The 20,145-nt window shown below is 39.2% G+C and overlaps 1 protein-coding gene across 1 annotated transcript in view; it reads left to right on the top strand.

Moving 5' to 3' along the window:
• Nucleotides 1–2,427: 2,427 nt before the first annotated feature.
• Nucleotides 2,428–20,145, top strand: part of LOC111566140 (thrombospondin type-1 domain-containing protein 7A) — a 176,240-nt gene continuing 158,522 nt past the window's right edge. The window contains exon 1 of the mRNA XM_055013863.1: nt 2,428–3,360. Within this exon, the coding sequence (XP_054869838.1) occupies nt 3,210–3,360 (151 nt within the window). The 5' untranslated portion in view covers nt 2,428–3,209. The remainder of the gene's footprint in view (nt 3,361–20,145) is intronic.

Raw genomic sequence — 20,145 nt, 5'->3', positions numbered from 1 at the left:
TTTAAGCACAGACACCCTGCATGGGAATCCCTTGTGTCTGTGTTTTTGTCACCACCGTGGAGAGTAAGATGGGAGATCAAATTGCAATATTACAATGTCACCTTCCCATTCAGATCACTCTTCCTCATGATAATAGTAGGACTGCCATGGTTGCACCATCTCAGGGTGCTTTTGAGTTTATCGCTCAATGGATTTAACAGCAAAAATGTACACTCCTTGACGGATTTAGTCTGTAAAAATCACAAACTGAATAGTTCACAACCTTGAAAAACCATAAGAACACATACGTTAAATTTAAGTGCACAGCACTGAGAAAGTCTTTGAGGAGAAGCTCTGCAAGGCCGTATTTCTGCTTGGACTGAATGGACAAATTCCCTTGACCTCTCTGCTATACATGCAAGAGCTGTTTCGCTGTTCACAACCACAAAGAAGTCTGCACTACTCCTCCTAAATGTGAGGTTCAAAAGTCGGTCACTGCCTCCAAGCATAAGCTTTCCTAGAAAGGCTTCTGTCAGTAAGAATATGACTGACAAATACTTCATAGTGAAGAATATAGTCTATTACATGCGTCAAAATCCGTCTGGCATGGTCAACTCTATGATGCTGTGAGGACTTCCCTGAAAATGACTTGCTATGACTTACTTACGTATTAATGGAGCAAGCAATAGGGACGGTGTAAGTAATTTTACATGTGTATATACAGACTTTTAATAAGGAATTTTACAGACGTCTTTTGGGTTAGCTGCTTGTGCAAAGTCAGACCTTGCCAGTCAGGTGTACTGACGCTCCCTTTGTCTGGTCAGACTGTCAGGAGTTGAGACAGAAATGGAACATTACCTCAGGAAATGTAATTTCACCCCTTCATTCCCCCCTTTCTTATGGCTGTTTCTCCTTGTGTAATTCCTTGTCTTCTTTAATGCATCATATTGAAAGGTACACTTACATTTACTTTTCTAGTTCTTTAGCCCATATACCTCTTGTTCTCCAAAAACTATTAAAAGGACATCATTTAGGTACACTGATGCACTTTGTATGTATTTTCCTTCATTAATCTAAACATGGGAGCTGTAGTTTCTTTTGAGTAAGTTTCACATATTCCCACCTGCAACCATAAAAGCTCACCACTGCACTGAATACATATTAATCCACAGCTAAAAATGGCCCCCAACCGAGCACTAAATATTTCTGATCCAGTTATGTTGCTAAAATCTTCAATGCTGAGTTGTTTAGGGATGCAACTTTTTAAACAATAATTTTTATATTTGTGAAAGATATGTATTCTCATCTGACCCAAAGAGATGCATTTTTACAGGAAGGTGTGGAAAAGTATAATGGCAGTAAGGCTACCAATAACTATTATTTCTGTCAAATTATCTATAGGCTATTTTACCAATTAGTTGATTAATCTCAAAAAAAAATCCTTCAAAAGCACAAAGTGACCATTTCATTCAAGCTAAGTTTATTTTGACAAACTGTATGCAATAGTATAATGCTGCACTGAACAAAAATTGAACAAATGTTTATCATATTAAAATGAAAAACTGTAGGGTTAAATTGGCAACTCCAACGTGACAAAAATCAATAAAATAAGGAAGTAATTTTTTCTGTAACTCTAACTCCAAAAGAAATTTGAGTTTTTTAAACCCCTTTACAGAATGAAAACGTTTGTTTTGTATATTAACCAAAGTGCAGTATGGACACAATGGATATTTACAAGGGAAGAGCAGCTCCCACTTTTGGCAGTGAGAGTAATTACACAAACACCGGTAACATATGCTTATGGCATTTGTCATTCTTTTTGTAATCCTTGTAATCCATGCTCTGAATGCTGAGGATAGTTTTTATCTTGAGCATCTTGGATGCTTTGCAGGTTTTTCCACTATAGGCTCGGCCATACTTCCAGTTGTTGTAACCTACTCTGTCTTTATGGTTACTCGCCTCTTCAGGACTAGCAAACCAATCATTGCTTTTTGGTAAAACTCATCTTTCCTGGTGCACCAATGTGGGAATGTTGTCACAGACGGCAGATTTAAACTTGATTATACTGTGAAATAAGAAAGATTTACATTTAATTGATAGGCTTAATCAGCATTGTGCAAGCTCGTTTGGCAAGGACTTGACGGTAACAGATGTTATGCCAGCTTTAAGCTTGGCTTAGAATTTTGTTATTGGAGTCGACAATAGAATTGTTACTGTTCGTCCTCGTTTTCACTTTTTCTGTTCTGTCATTTCACTTTCACACCCTTTTCACACAAACATAATCACTGCCTCTCCCTCGTCTTTTTCACGCTCTCTCGCTCTCTGCTTTAGCGTTCTGCTCCTCCTTGCTTCCCCCATCAACCCCTCCTCCACTTTCTCTCACTCTGCGTTAAGCCCTGCTTGTCTCTCTGCCTCTCTGATCCCGGGAGCAGTGCTTATGGGAGCTTCTCAGACCAGTGTGAGCCCTGCTGGTCTCCAGTCGCCTTCACAGCACTGCAAGTGGAAGAGGAGGAGGAGGGGGAGTATCCGTCCTTGCGCCCCAGGCGGGAGAGAGGAACAAGGGAGAGGAAAGTAAGAAGTGAACATGCTAGAGATGCAGAGAGTCTTAATAAAGGGGAAATGAGAGAGAGAGAGAGACAAGAGAATATGAGTGCAGGAGAGAAAAGCTGAAAAAAAGCCAGGAGTACAGAAAGAGAGAGCAAGAGCAGGGTGGCACAGGGAGAACAGCAAATGAGTGAGCGAATTGGAAAGGAAGAGAGAGAGTGAGCGAGAGCAAATGAGAGGGAGGGAGGCGAACAACACTGCAGACACTCGCCCACTGTCACTGCTCCACAGCCAGAGGACAGAGGCAGCAACGGCAACAGTGGGAGCGGATATGATGGAGCAGAAAGACTGTACCATCCATCTGCAGCTCAGTGCCCGTCACTGACAGCCTCCCTCTGGGACCATCCTGCCAAGTTGGGAACACCTAAAAAAAAAAAAACGAGGAAAACTACTCTCTCTGTCCTTCACAAGACCAAGTACTGGACCTCAACTCCTGCAGGACCATCATACACAAACCTGATTATTTTTCCCTTTCTTACACTCCCCTACACTTAACTCACACCCTCTCTCAAACTGAAGCACACTTCCCTTCTCGTTGCCTTTTGGACTATTTTATTCTTTTTTGTCATCACTGCCTGTGCCGACCTTCCAAGCTGAGTGGATTTACTTTTATCCTGTGGCGGACCATGGGGCTGGGGTGGAGGGGTGCAGGAGGGACCCGCCGAATAAGGACAGAAGAGAGCTGGTACCTTTTGGTGACATTGATGCTGTTGTGTGGTTTCCGGAAGGCTCTCACACAGACAGATGATGGGAAGTCTGTCTACTTCTGGGAAACAGGTACAACTAAACCACTAATTAGAGATTAAATTTGAGTCCCTGCTTTGCATGTGGAGTGTTTATGATGCCTGGTAGTGAACTAGTGTGTGCTGTTATTGCAGCTATGGTATGTGACCTCCCGCATTCACAAGCAACAATCAGTCAGATATAATCTTATCTGTGTTCAATTTATAATTTTTGGGAAATGTTGGTAGAATGATGGGTTAATTTATCTATTTAAAGGAGCATTATAAATCTGTGCATCCAGTAGTGAGAATAAAAGCTTTTTGGATCTGATACAGAAACAGATCTACGATGCTTCCAGATGACACACTTTGGTTGTCTCATTAATGTGTTATTTGAGGTATAGGACTCTGCCAAACTTCAAGGATACATACACTTGAAAGATGACCCAGAAATCTACAGTCGAACCATCTCCTCATACTGAATAGCATGTGGCACGCAGGACGACCGTGATCCATGTTTGAATGGATTACTTTCATCTCCCTGAGTCTCAGGTGATGCACCATTATTGAAACATTGCTGCCGTGTGTTCCAGCATGCAGATGATTGATGGGCACTGTCTGACAATAGTGCTTGTTGAGGGAAGCGCAGTGATTTGATGGTATTGATACCATATTGGAACTGAATGTGGAGGTTGTGTGTGTGTGTGTGTGTGTGTCTTAAACGTGTAGATTGATGGTTAGTTACAGTATTTCTGATCCCTGCACATGCTTGCTTTATGCACTAAATGCTGCTATATTAAACTATCAGAGACTCATAAAAAGTCAGATGTCACAGTGAATTATATTATAGCACTTGACATGCAAGGAAGTACACCACTAATCATGTATGCTGGGCAGCACATTAAGATTCTAGAGTACAGTTCTTGCAGAGGGCGCAGATTACCACAATGATGACTGCTAATGGAGACTTAGAAAATTAACCTAAGTAGTCTTTTTAGCATATTTAGTTAGTCCTTTAAGGCATAAATTAAACGGCACATCTCTCTTGACTTGATTTAATTCTCAATTAGATGGAAAAGCTCAGGAAGTTAAGGCGTGTTCTTTTCTCAAACATTTACCCGAGACTGTATTTTTTCAATTCCAGTACAACTTCTCGTCTCTCTCTAACCCTAAGTCAAACATCCCCACTCCACATGTCCTGCCCCGCCTTGCTCAGAACCAGTCCCCAGTTGACGTATCCCACGTCTCTCCTGTGGTTCTGCATCTTTAAAGAGGATGTAGCTGAGTAAGGAGATTAAAGGAGCAGGGATTTAACAGCCCAGGAAAGACAGCCCAGGGAACAGACTTGAGAACGAAAGGCAGAGTGAGCACTGCAGGCAGAGAGAGGGACTAACTTAACCTACATCTACCCTACTGCAGGTCATAATGATTATGCCTCTCTCCCACGCTACACCACCTTTCTCCCACACTATACATGCTCCTCAACTGGAAAGCTCTAGGCTCTGTGCTTTGAAATGTAATCCACTGTTGGAAGTTTGTTCACTTCTTCCCAAATAAAAGGTAACTCATTGATTTCAGCCCTGGAGTCTTCTTTTTTTCTGCGCCTCTTTGGTTTGACAATTGCCCGAAGAGTATTAAAATCACATAGGGCAGTTTACTGCTTTGAATCCTAGTGCTTTTCATCAAAATGTGATTATGGTTGTGCAAGATTTGCATACTTTTTCTTGCCAATGGAAACTTAAAAAAAAACAAAACACCAAATATGATGATGTTTGTGCACATTTGCAGCGTGTGCAGTGGAGGAAATATTCTTGTAGCAAGCAATGCTCTGATGTTTTGCATATTGATGAGTCTAGCTGAAATACAGCCCCTGTCTTCGAAACTGTGGGGAATTGGGCCTGCATTGCTTTTATTGCCTTCTGTGAAAATATGATGTATCTGTTTTGGAAGGTGAGACGGTTCAGTGTTCTTTTTTTTTTTTTGCTCTGAGAATACTATTCAAATGAGGCAGATAGAGACAACAGGCTCCAGCAGACAGTGCCAGTGATATTTCTGAAGGTGGCGGTAGGATAACTGGAGAAAAAAACGAGAATGATTACAGCCACCATGAGGGCGGTGGTGGTGATGATGATGGTGATAATGGCATGCCAGTCTTTTCTGGGGCTTCTGAGAGATTGCTGGGAGTTTGTCTTCCTCTTAGATGCTATTTTCACACCATTTTTCTTTTTGTCGCTTCCTCACAACCGTGCCCTCTCTCAGCACTTCTTCCCCTGCATCTTTATCACTCTGTTTCCCTGTCTGGCACTCATACTATATTTTTGCATTGCTGTTTTAAGAACCACAGACTTTTTCCAGTTAGTGAAATGTTAAAATATGATGAAATTCCACAGAAACCTTTTCTGTTGCCAATACTCTAGAGGCAGAACCAGAATGTCAATGGATCTATCAAATACTGCAATAGAGAACTGACACACACGCACGCACGCACACACACACACACACACACACACACTCACACTCACACTCACACTGACACAGCAGGTGCATCTTTCCTGTTCTGGTACAATGTGCGTGCTTCATTAGACTCTGTTGTTGGAGTGACAAGGTTGCCAGGTTGGAGCTGTCAAGACCTCACATGTCTGCCTGAGGACAAGGCAATTACGGGTGGTGGAGTAGGTGAGAAGCCTTCAAGCAAATGCATACTGTAATGCCTCGATATCTTGACTTCCAATGTATACCTGACTGTAAATGCTCCTTAAACACATCAGGTTAATGTGTCAGTGGGTCTTAAAATGTAGCAAAAAATAAAATAAACTGAATAAGGAGGAAACCTTACCTTTTAACATGCTGGGATGTGTGTCACCAGGTGTGAATTAATTTCAGTCTGATTTGACATCCTGATCTGATCACTCTTCATCAATTCCAACCCTCTGTGAATGTGGGCTCGTAATCTTTCCTGGGATCCAGATTATCTAACATTCAGATTACGCAGGAGTGCCCTCTGACCTCTGATCGAGTCAATCCAGATTCACCTACCCTCTCACCTCATGAGGTCAGGTCACACTTTGTAGCACGTGCCTCTTGGCCGTAGGCCTGTTAAGCCACTCAGCATTTACCATGTTTGCTTTATTGCTTTCTTAGTGGTTAACTAGCCAAATTATGAATCACAGGCTTGAACCATCCAGTTATTATTGATTGACTTCATAAGGGAGTACAATATTTAAAAATACTCAGTTACATTTAACTTTTGTACTTTGTTAACATGTACAAATAATGTTTTTGTTTTGCTGGAAGATTGATCATGAGTGAAATGTTTAAGTATTTCCATGTAGAAATTGGCGAAAGGTCAGAGACAGACGCGCACATTGTCGAGGATGCAACAGTGTAAAGTTATATGTGACCCATTTTAGGACAGGATGGAATTATTTTAATGTGGAAAAATATCTAAATATGTATTTTAGATACAAAGAGATGAGTTTTTTTTGTGACTTTAAATCTAAAAAATAGGCTTGGCAGAGACATTTTATGAGATAAGTATATAAAAATATGTCAGAGTGTTTGTGTGCAGGTCTGTACATATGTCAGCCCTACATCTCTAATGACCTGTCTCCGTCCAGAAACAATGGAGTTTGGTCCTTCATAGTATCATACAATGGGGACCACTGCAGCTTTCTGCCCCATGAACGCGCTGCTGTGTCACCACATGCTGCTGATGTCACCATTCAATGGACAAGGCCGGGGTGACTATTGGTGACAGGCCATTGTTAGCCGAATACATTCCTCCCTTTATAGTGGCACTAGCAGTGAAGGATGTCACACTCATAGAGGGCTGTTAGTGACTTTCCTGCAATCACCCACTATTATGGCGGACCCACTGAGGAGGCCATCCAGGAAATTGAAGGAGAGCTGGTGTGACGGGTTCACAAGTTCAGTACAGCAAGTCAAGGTCATTATATGGCAGAATGCCTACAGCCAAAGTGATTGTAGTAACCAAACATGAAACCAGCTGAGTTCAATAGGCAAACCCTCGAGTTAGATGAAAAGATCAGTTTAGTGTTGATCTTTTGTGGATGATGTTGACTAATTAAGCACAGTGTACTTTCTCTAGCCTTAATTTCTGTTAAAGAACCCGTATTATGCATATTTACAGGTTCATAATTTTATTTTTGGGCTATACTAGAATATGTTCACATACTTTATTGATCAGAAAGATATATACAATTTTTCATACTGTACATTGCTGCAGCACCTCTTCTCACCATCTGTCTGACATGCTCCATTTTAGCTCAAGTCTCTTTAAGTCCCCTTCCTGCAAAGCCCAGCCTGCTCTGATTGGTCTGCTGGCCTGAAACAAGCTAGGTAATGTTGGTTGCTTACCATAGCCAGTAGTTATGCAGATGGTCCTCGGGGAAGTAGATATGTAATTGAGGAAAAGCCTCGACTTCAAACAAGGTGCTTCAGGCAGCTATAACAATCCAGTTCCAACCCTCACCTATAGGCTTGAGCTCTGGATAGTGATTGAAAGAATGAGATCATGGATACAAGTGACCAAATTTTTTTTTTTCATGTATGGTTGTTGGGCTCAGCTTTATGGTAGATGTCCACAGGATCCGTCACTTTAATGCTTCTCATTTATTGTGGAAGTGAACCACTGTTCAGTGTATTCTGGTTGTGCTATGGTGTATTTTGAGTGATGGGGCATTGCGTTTCCTGCCCCTTATGTGCATAAACTTGAGGTCTAGGCAATTTTATTGAAATGAAGAGCATCTGCCCCCTCTGGAGACTTCCAAAAAACACAATCGAAAATTCGATTCAACGATTTGTACTGTTTCTGTAATAAAAGAGAAAGTTACCAAATGAACCGTAGTGTTTGAAATCCAGGTGCAGGTGGTCTCTGATTGAAGTGGTTGACCAATCAGTGTGCTGGATTCCTGCTGAAGACCACCCGTCATTCATTTGTTGTGACTCTGCCGAGTCTTAAGCCCATCAAGGGTTCAATGTTGGGAAGTGGTGCAATCCCTTGTATCTAAAAACGCCCCTGTAGATATCTTATCTGGCTGAGAACATTTTGGAATCTCCCAGAAAGAACTGGAAAGTGTTGCTTGGGAGATGACATCTGAAATGCCCTGCTTAGCCTGGTACCAGACTTGGGAAAAATTGAGGAAAATAAATGGATGGATGAAACATGGCAGATGTTTTCCATACACCAAAAAGCTATGTAACACACTAAAGAAAAAAAAAACCCTGGAGGCACAATATTTGAATAACCACATGAGAAATTTTTGATGGATTAATTTTGACTATATTTATGTGGAATGACTGGCCAGATGTCTCATTTACAACTTTGCATTCTATAAAAGTTTGTTGTTTGTACTGCATACTTGATGGATTCTCGTCCTCAACTGACCTGAGCGCTGGCATCTCTCACTGTCCCAGGTTTAAATGAGAACCTGTCTTCTCTGTGTGGCCTGATTATCTTAAACACTAAAATAGCTGAGTGCTAATGCCTACACACCTCTATCATGTCACATGGTTTTCTTTTTATTGAGCCACAAACAAACACGAGTCTTACTAAATAGCTGCTGCTTTATTAGGAGCGGGAATGTGACTGGCATCATCTCAAATGAGAATATCCCTTGGAGATTCCTGCCTCATTTTAGCGAGTGCATTACAATGTGACCCTCTGTGACCCTAATTAGCATAGCACCTGAGGGCAAACAAGAGTCTGGTTGGTAATTGGCCAACCACTGTTAAAATTCCTTAGCAACAGGCAACAAATTTAGGCCATGCATATAAATTAAGACATTTTCCTTGCGAATTTAATTTTTCATTGGAGACTATGCCAATGGCTTTTATTTTAATTCAGTCTGCTTGTGTTATTGTTTTCCTTTTTAGTTGGGTTGAAATGGGAATAGAAGCTAATTGTGTCTGTTGTGTGCCTGGCCCCCACAACCAGTCGAAAGTGAGCACTCAGCAGCCTGTGGAATCTACCTCGAAAAAGGCAACAACAGCAATAGCCATTTGGTCTCAGCATCTTTCTGCCTGAAAGAGGAAGGAAGCTATTTTTCAAAGTTACTTTTAGTCTCAGTGGAGAAGGAATGAGTGCAGCTCAGGAACCAGTGGTCTGCGGTTCAGTGTCACCGCAGCAGAAATCTAACAGAGTTCGCCAACACTGTACCATGACATTACACTTGATTTGAAAAGCATTTCCAGCAAAATATGTCATGTTTGACCCATATTGATCTGTTTCGTGGCTTTAGAGATATGGCTCTACTACTTTCCAGTCCAGACTGTTGCATTTTTGAAATTGCCAATCCATACAGTGGAGAAAGATGCCAAAGAAATGCCAGTTTGTTTAATCTAAATGGTAGAGCTTACCCTAAGACCTGGCTATTACTGATATAGGAGGGATGGCAGGATTAGAGATTACACTTCATCCAAAAAAAACTTTATTTAGAGTGACATAAGAGGATTCCCTTTGCCTTATTCCACCAATATTCAAATGGCTCATAACATATTTCATATGTTAGTGCTTCATCATTCAGCTATACTACCCATGTACTTGTAGATGGTCATGTGATAAGCAAGCAGATCAGGGATAGATTTATGTTATGCAGAGATGTTTTTTCTCTGATTATCAAGCTTGACCTTGTATATCTGAGTGACACATGCATCGATAAAAAGATTATTGCATGAGTAAAAAGACTGATCTCTTTATTTTTACTTTCATTAAACGTTCTAGTTTTGTCAAAATCTTTGTTAAGATGCCGGGCTCTGCACTGAAGCGATATAACAGCATGTACTTGAAACATCAGAAAAAGTAATCTAATTATATATGACAGAATGTGCAACTTAAATATTAAAAAGACTATTTTGACAATGCCAATGCAAGGCAGTGGAGAAAGTGAAAATAAGTCATAAAACATGTCACTGTGTTTTCATACATTTTCACTGGAGGAAATGTTTAATATCAGTAATATCAGCTTTTTACATGTCTCTCTGCCTCCACATGTCACACTGCTGCTTATTAAAGTACAAATCCTTGCAGAGATAAATAACAGTACTTTAGTACACATCTTAATGCAGGAATTCAGTGAACTATTTATAACTGTTGTTGATCTGTGCAGTTATTGTCACTAGTGTGAATGCTACATTTGCATATCAAGATGTTTGCCACATTGGTAGTTTAGCTAAAAGGGGGAAAAAAAACTACTTAAAAACATATCATTACCATTAATTACCTCATCCTACTTTTTGATCTGATAAAAAAATTTGTCATAAAATAAATTCCACTTGTTTGACTTATTTTTGAAAGCGTATGCATGATGTGAATATGTTATCTATCATTCGCTAAACTGTTACTATTTGAAACCTTTGAAGAAGTCGGCATGTCTGTCGATAACATGCCTCGCAAAGTTGGACATGTGGGCTTCTTCAGTCTGTGTGGGTAAAACTTCTTTTAAATATGGGCTTTGTGGTGTCCAGGGTCTTGCCCTAACTGTAAGAGACATTACGCTATATTTTGCTTTGTGCATCTGCTTTGTGGACTATTTGTGGACAGTCAGCAAGAGTGCTTGGTTTGGCAGTCATGCCACTCGTTTTGTCACCATGAAAGCTGTAGTATGATGAAAGACAGTTGACATGCCTGTTATTCTTGCAGGAAGTAGAAGCAATGCGCTGCACACACACTGCCATGTTGTAGCACATTGACGCTGTGCCATAGAATACAGCTTTTATTAAAATTCTGTCCTTCTTAAAGTCGTGAAAGTACTGAAATGGAATATCGTATTGTTTATAACGACAGTGGATTTTGTGATACCTTTCTAGTATTGAAACGACATGTGACAGTTGTGCAATCAATCCATTTTACCAGCATAATTCATAGTTATGCGAGACACTAAGTAAATCCTACTATACTTGACTAAACAATAAGTTGCCTTCCTCAAATGGTTTTTGGGCTTGTTGTGCTCTCATGGAGTTTCTAAGTAAAGCCACAAACTCATTCTGAAAACATCCGCTCCTTTTTTCTTTTTTCTTTTTTGCCATTTTATTTATTATTTTTCTCCAGAGTCTTGGCTAAAATACAAACAGGGCTTGTATTTTTCTGTTACACAGAGGTCATATCCCTTTGGTATCTCTTTACAAACAAGAACTTAAATCTGCACTCAGCCGCAAGTTGAAACACAAACAAATCTGATGCCTATATTGAGGAAACCAAGCACTTTTGTGGTCAGGGAGTGGCATTCAAAACAGGCCCTTGACTCCCCACGAGGCAACGAGGCAGTGCCAGTGGGCTGCGAGGAATAGCAGCATAATCGAAGAAAGCAGTGACATTTACCTTTAAAGAGCCTGCACTGCCTCCTCCTATGCTATTCTAATAAAGCTGAAGAGATGGAGGAGGCCTGGAAGTAAATATCCTCCTGTCCATCCAGCAGCCTTGTTGTTAATCCTTCACCTCTCCCACTGGCCATCAATTGTTTTTGCTCTGCTGTGATATAGTCATGGTCCTATTTCATGTTGTATATTTTGAACATAAAAGCTTTTTTTATATATAGTTTTTTTGTCGTTGTTTGTTTTGCTGTCTAGCGGGTAATCTGATGGAGAACTAGATGCTCTGGGAAGCATTCATTGTTGTGCAGCAAGGAGATTAATTCAACATTAGATCATGTGATGAACTGTAAACACAGACCACTATAATCTGCAGTGTGGTTAAGGAGTCATATATCAAAGCCACTAAATCTGAATATCATGAGAACCTTACAGTAGAATACTGAGCTGCTGTTGCTTTGAATCTTATTTAACCACAGCCTCTTTTTGTTTTTTTGTTATTTTTTTTAACTGAAAGTGACTGTGCACTCTCACAGCTTTGACAATTTATGAATGGTATTCTACTTGCATTTAGACCGTGATTTCTTGTTTCACTGAGTAAAAATAGTGCAGTAATTCCTCAGAGTGCACTAAATTACAGTGACAGTAGTGTAGCTTTAGGTAATTGGTTGTGGCAGTGGTTGGCAATCCCTGATTTGATGCTGTGAAATAATTCAGATCTCCGTGTCTTCTCACTTGTGCGTATTCAGCTTGAACACCCAGTGCTCATTCTGAGGGTGATGGAAATGTCATGACCTTTACAGTTTTTTGGTCATAAATGAAACAAAAGCTTTTGCTTAATGACAAGGCATCAACAAAATTACTACAATGCAGTCACAGGGGTGCACGAAAGCCAGGGGAATCACCAGAGACCCCTCACACCCTGGACAGTCTCTTTTCTCCCTCCTCTCCTCAGGTAGACGTTACAGGACACTTAGAGCCACAACCAATAGACTCAAAAACAGCTTTTATCCCCAAGCTGTCAAATGTCTGCTCCCTCCCACCTGAATGACAATATCACATGCCTACAAGTGCAATATTCATGTTTTAATGCAATTCATACCATGTGCAATAATTAGGCGTAGAGCAGGTCTCTAACCATAAACCATTTCCACACTGTATATTTTGCTCTTATATTTAGGTTGTGTATATTTTAGTGTGTGTTCATATTACCTTATATAGTTTATTTTTAATGGTGCTATACGGAGAGTCCTAAACTGATTTTCATTGTTTTCTGTAACAGTGACAATAAAGACCTATTCTATTCTATTCTATTCTATTCTATTCTATTCTATTCTATTCTATTCTATTCTATTCTATTCTATTCTATTCTATTCTATTCTATTCTATTCTATTCTATTCTATATCAATAAGAAATTGCAATGCAGTCCACCCAATAGTTCCCAAAACATCTCTGTCAAAAACACAAATGTCACGCTCAGGGAAGCGCAAAAATCATTAGGAGACATTGCCTGGAAACCATGAAATTTTGTGCCCATCCTTTGAGTGGAGATATTTTACTTGATGGGTTAAATTTTTGATCAGTAAAGTCAGCTAATCATGATTAGAGCACTCCTTGTGTTTGTATGAAATTTCACAGCTAGTTATGAAGACTTTTCAAAAAACCCCTATTTTCAATTTAAAAGAAAAACTGTAATTATTAAACCTACAAAATTCTGTACGATTTTTTGTTAAACATGTGAAACAAACAAGACAGACATGTAGTCACTGACAACAAACACAAAATATCGACAACATAATCTATATTGTACTGGACTTGCAAAACAGAATGGAAAACAAAATGTCTTTACAAAAGACTGACATTACCACCCATAAAGCCATGTTTCCTTTTTGACTTAAGAGCATATAGAGAAATTAAAATGCTACTTTTGCCACATAAATGCAAGAAGACAATGACCAAGCAAGATTTATCCCTACACAATGGATGGTGTTTGTTACAGTTGCCGTTTTCACTTAGTATTCCTGTTGCTATACACTATTTGTTATCCAGAGTGAAGAGCTAACCTTCAATAGGCTGGGCATATTACTCACACAGGAGTACGTAAAGAAGATAATGACATCAAATATTAAAAGTCAAAATGGTTGTAAATTTTTTAATACATAGAATTTCTGATGTTAACCTCATCTGCATTTAGGTTGTCATTCAGTGTGTGTTTTTTTTTGTTGAAACTGCTGCTGAAATGCATCTGTGAGTCTTTTAGTGCCAAGGAATACTTAACCCTAATAAAAGTGCACACGCCAAGAGAAAGTGGAAAAGTTGGTTATAAATGCATAGAAACGAAAATAGTATGAGAGAGCACACTTAAGCACATTTAAGCCCTAACATCAGCATTATAGGCCTGAGGTTTATAATGAAGGATGGAGGGAGAGAGACAGAGGCTGAGAGAGGAAGTGTAGAGGATTTATAGGCATCAAATATCCACACAATGGAGTTAAGTTGGAGAGAGCACACCATACCATGCTTTAACAGTAGTATCAACACAATAAGCCTGAAATATAGAATGGTAGCAGGGAAGAGAGAGTGATAGAGTGGCTGGCTAATCACCAGTGACAAGCCCCTGGATTAGAGGGAGGGCAGCAGATGGCCCCAGGCAGGGCAGGGCTGAGCGTATATGAATATCCCAGTAGGTTGATCAGGCTCACTGCCTCCTCATGCCCAGCAGACAAACAGAGTGTGTGTAGAATATTTGTCAGTGTTTCGGTGGTCACTCCCCACCCACACATTTATGTACCCACAGGGAGGACCTGTTATATAGTCGCAGAGAAACAAACATTTTGTGACTATAATACTTTGCCATGCTGGGCTGCAACCTACATGCCTATGTTTTTTTTTAACATTTAGGGCTCCAGCTAATGATTATCCCTCTTGGTGATTAAGCTCAGACATCAGAAAGCCACCTGAATCTAGAGTTTATAGTCTTTGTTTTAACAAAGCAACAGTCAAACACCCAAATATAATTACTTTAAAAACATGTAGCAAATAGAAAAGCAGGCAATCCTAAAGAAATCTCGCTGGAAACAGAAAATGTTTGGCATCTTTTCTTGATGACCTGTTATTAACAGTCTGAACCCCAAATACTGCCAGGGGGATTTAAAGGCAAAATTGACACAGTTTGTCACAGCCAGAAACCATGAAACCAGATCAAGAAGCTTGACCAAATCTAAGCATAAAATTGTGATATTTCATCAAAATCTGTTTATTCTACATGTTTTAATATAAAATTTGGTGAAAACTGTTTGCTCTAACAAGTTTCTATGATAAACAAGACATTCTGTGAAACCAGAAGGAACCAGTCATGTCTACTTGTAGGTTGCGACTTTTCGTGTCATTAAGTTTCCATTGGATTGCGTATAGTGGTTTTACTGTGTTTGAGCAGATTTGTAGGAGAGCTGGTGTGCTCAAGCTGCAGCAAAAGAGGTGGGGACATCATAGATCTGTACATTCTAAAGAAAGCAAAGTTGTAAAGTTACATCTAAGCCATTTGAAGACAGAAGGAGATATATATTCAAGGGAAACACCTCTAAATGTGTGTAACTTTGATGCACAGAGATGAGTTTTTAGGCGTTTAGTCAATGACTGGAGAAGAACTTAAATAGACTAATTGTTTCAGCTCGACACACAAATATTAGACCTAAAGGGGAACTCCATCAATTTTACACATCAAAGTCTCTTTCCAGCACTTGGGGAGTACTATTTCACATGAGGAAAAAGTTGTAAGGGAGCTGTGCAAGCTCTGATAAATTGCCTTAAGTGATGCCACTTGAGTTGTCTCCACTTACTGCTGAAGACTACAAGTTTGAAAATGAAAAAGAAGTGAGTTTACGAGGCTTCTGTTGCCTGCTTCTCATTTGTTCTTGAGGCTACCAGCTGCTACTAGCATTAAATACTCAAATCACCAACCCAACTGTCGGCTTTGTTGTATTGTGGCCAATAAAATCACAAATGTGGCAACCGCAGAGGGCAGCAGAAACACCTTAAGCTGCTCTTGTCAGAAATGTACCAGAAGAGCAGCAAATGATATATGTTTATTGTGTATACTATAGGCGTAAACATGAACCACTGTATTGTGACTATTTATACATTTAAAGAGAAATGCTATGTATTTCTTGTAGATATTGTCATTGATTGTCATTTTGTTAACAATACGCACATTACGTTGGAAGACTGCTGCTTTTTCTCTGCTCTAAATTTGCTTGTATATGTGTTCTACTCAGACAATTAGGTTGTATCTGCTGCTTTTCACTGGTTGCATAACTAAACTCTTGAACACCACCCAGCTCTTCATCCTTGCATTGATTAAAATGCCTATTCATCTGCTCATCCATTAGCTTTTTACTCTCATTACCCATTGTGCGGTGGGTGTTTGGCGTGGGCAAGCACTCATGGGTGTCACTTCACACACTAGGACTCTGGCAGACTCTTAACCCATTCCACACTCACACATGCACACACAGACACACACACACATTTACAGTGACTACCCATAACCAGACTTGTAATCCATAGAGACAAAGTTGGCATTTCTCTTTAACACTATGTCCAGCCAGGCAGCTTTTTGCAGGTTTTAGCAGTTACAGTCAGTGAAGAGAAAACTTGAGTGATCACACCTCCAGGTATATGTTGCTCAGAGCAGCCTTGTGACAGATTGTGGAGGAGGCTGTTTCCCATCCATTCTAATCACGTGCCATTTCTGTGTTCAAGTCAAGTTGGTTTGGTTGCTTTACCTGTGAATGAGAACACATCAGATGTTAATGATTTCTGAATGTTGGATTTGGACAGGATTCCCTATATCAAATTGCAATAATTTGAAGCTTCACTGGGTGGGATTTTAAGTGTAGACAGGTAAGAATGTCTCAAAAGGTTGGAACAGCCAGTAGTTCCTGTTACTGTTTCAGATGCTGTGGATCTTGATTAGGATATCGTTTGTATTATAGCAATTTTTGATTCTTATTTGTTGGGGAGCAGTTGGTCAGAGATACTACAACAGCAAAATTCTGTTTTAAAATTAATGCACGAGTAATTACAATCTAATGATATAATATAAATCAGTTGCAGGAGAAATTTTTTCTGCATTGAGAATTTACTTACTGACAATATAGTAAATTTTCTTCATTATATTTACACACTATTACTCAAAGTAACATTTTCATTGCAGGACTTTTATTAGGTGACTTTAGAATTTTTACTTAAGCTGCTTCTCATTTTTGTTAATTATATGAATTGATATAGCTACATATGCATAACCTAGCTTTCCATAGCATGCCCACAGAAGCTTAATAGTTGCTGAAAGTGTGAGTCCCTGTTCATGTCATGTTAACAGTCTGCCCTCCTGCATCCTCAGACTTGTGTGAAATGCTGGCTCCCAAGGATGCTTGTTACCAGGAGAAACACAGAACTAGATAAACCTTGCCCATTTTACTGTATGACAGCAGAATGCAGTCCTGTCCTTATTATGTGTTTTGTAGCAGCATTTGCTAAATTAGGGTGATTGTTGTGAGGCAGTCATGCAGTTGGCACTGTTCACCTGCTAAACAAACACAGCAACAACTGAGCAAAAAAAAAGGCTAGATACACAATTCATTGAGACAGAAGTGTTAGAAGATGGGAAGACACACATGCATTCAGTTTGCATAATGGCATCAACAAATTGTGCTGGATATAGGATAGCTGTTTACAGCACACTGTTTATAAACTAATGTGACAAAAATGTTTTTATGGACCTGTAAGTAGAAAAATTAAACTTTCTTAATGATTCTTTTAAAATCAGACTATTGAACTTATAAGTTGGAGCCAGTTTTCAATGCCCAACTCTCTGAAGATCAGCCCAAATGATGCTAAAGTGTCCCGGTGTTAAGCATCAGGAATTGAAATGTTAATGATAAAGTTTTGTTTAGTATTTTTTTCCTTTTCTTTATAGTGTCTCTTTGATACAATAACCTTTAGACAAAGCAACTCTGATATTTATGTAGGTGATATGTACCTACATAATGTTCTTGTTTGGTATTTAATGAAATCTTCAACGCTACGTCCGTTTATTATCTGAGCAATCAGTCACAATGGATCAAAAAAAAGAATTGTATCTTTTTTTGAATACTTCAATACAATGAATTATTCTATACCAATTATTTTATTGTTTTTAATAATTTTGCTGAAAGTAAAAACAAAATCACACAATGAACAAGATGAATGAGACTGTCAGACTCATATTTAAAAATGAATCATAGTGATTAATGAATAATCTAAACATATTGCACTCACTATGTAACAAAGCACAAAGTGTTACTTTCAAAGCTTCTAGTCTGGATTTTTAGCTAACATCAGTACTAAAACTACTCTCATTAAGGCTCTAGTTTTAGCCTTTTTAGATCCTACTACTTTATTAAACAATTATCAATTAAATCATCAATCACAATATGTAGACAACTTTGAGATTAACTTGCCTCTGTTCCGCATCTACAGCAAATAAGAAATCTGCTTGCGAACATGGAAAAATAGCAAATCAAGAACAAAGTCTGTTTATTACCACCTATCATGAAAAGCAGGAGAGTCATGTCCAGGCATGGTTTGCCAATGCTTTTATTTCTGAAATGTTGGACTATTTTAACATGGCAATGAACAACTTTTCCTCCCCAAGTGGTATTACCGTTGGCACCACTGTTGCAGAGACTGGCTTACTTTCCTCAGAGCCTCACAGCAAGACAGGACATGAAACAATCAACACCACTTAGGAAATAATATAGAAGAAAGAACCTCCTGATTCCTTTCCTGGTTGCTGTAGTAGCCTGGCTACCATCCAAAGCAAGAGACAACCGTAAGAAGCCCAGTTTGAAATACAAACCCTCAATACTCTCAATGCCATGATAAAGGTGGAGTAAACATCTGGCTTTATCAGTAAGTAAATTTTGTAACTTACTGATCTAGTAGAAATAGTGCCAGCTGAATATCGGTTTTGAACCCCCTCTAGTCCTGGAGCTGTCTCCTTCGAGTGAATGCCATCCGAGGTTCACTCTTGTTTTTCCTCTGTTCCTGTTTCAGTCTTTGCCTCTACTGATAACAGAGTTCTTATTCTTTTGCCTGGTAGCATTTCCACAGTTATTCCAGTTGTTCTTTGTGCCATAACTTGAGCCTTCCTTTCCTCTGACGAGTTCTTACCCAGAGGAAGAGAGAATTGCACAACAGAGGCATAAAGGAAACCAATCTAAACGCATATGGTGTCATTACGCTGCAGGCATTGCATTGTGTAGCAGCATTTACGTCAGAATGACAAGTTAATGCAAAGAAAAAAAAAAAAACAACTTCCAAAATTCACCGGTCTCCCAGACAAAGTCAGACCATTGAAAATCCTTCTGTCAGATTTAAAGACCCTTCACCTCCTTTCACTGTGTTACAGAATGGACTTTACAATAGTTAACTGCTACTTGTTAAATCTCTCAGCAGTTTAGGACTAAAATACATACCAGACTATCTTTTACTATCCTACCTGCTTGGCATCTCAAGCCATCATGAATGTGAGAGGCATGTGTACTTTTACTATTATGCTTCACAGTATATTTCAGACTTGCTCCTACTTAGACTGCCTTTTAAACTAGTTAAAAACATCATTCTTAGATCCTGAACTTCCTGCTACTCATATTCTGTCTAGTAAATGTTTTTACCTGTCTAAATCTGGTATTTGCATAACATTATTTTGTTTATTTTATTAAAGATTGACTTTTAGACCAGTCAAACAAAGACTAACAAATAACTTCATTCATTCACAGACATCTCCACTGTCTATAGTTACCGTGACCAAAACTTCCATACAGGCTGGAATGATCTGTATGTTGTGACACTCTGGAGTTCCACCACTACTGTAATTTCAAAGATAGTTAAAGCAAAATGAACATTAAACCACATGCAAGAGGGACAAATAAATCAAACGCTATTTATTTACGTCTGAGTCTATTAATTGGACCCCAAATAATAACAAATTAACAGTTGCAGAGTCAGATGAGGTGTAGCTAATTTGCTCTAAATATACACAGAAAACTGGTATTTTTGTTTTTGATCATATTGGCCACATAGTGTGCAGTAAAGCAGCTGTTTCTAGGACCACAAGCCAACCTGTCTAATTCTCCACAGTATATTCGTCATGGTCACACCAGTGGGTGGGCAGTGGATGATATGTGTGCTGTGCTGAATTATTTTGCATTAATGCATTAAATATTTAAGTGTGACAACCTCACTCTACGACTATATATTGCTTTATGAATGCAAACATATAGGGTTGGGGTCTTGAGTGTTTTTTAGGCGAAGGACCCTTTAGCTCAGACTGAGCGGGGACCCATATACATATATAATAGAAAATTGTGTTGCATATTCAGCTTGGCCTTCAACACTGTGCAGATAAGCTTTTAATGCCATGTACCTTTCTATTGGGCATACAGTACTAAGTTACTGAATAATTATTAT

Source organism: Amphiprion ocellaris, chromosome 9, assembly GCF_022539595.1.
Source record: "Amphiprion ocellaris isolate individual 3 ecotype Okinawa chromosome 9, ASM2253959v1, whole genome shotgun sequence".
Classification (NCBI taxonomy): Eukaryota; Metazoa; Chordata; class Actinopteri; family Pomacentridae; genus Amphiprion; species Amphiprion ocellaris.
This window is presented reverse-complemented; position numbering and strand designations above follow the sequence as displayed.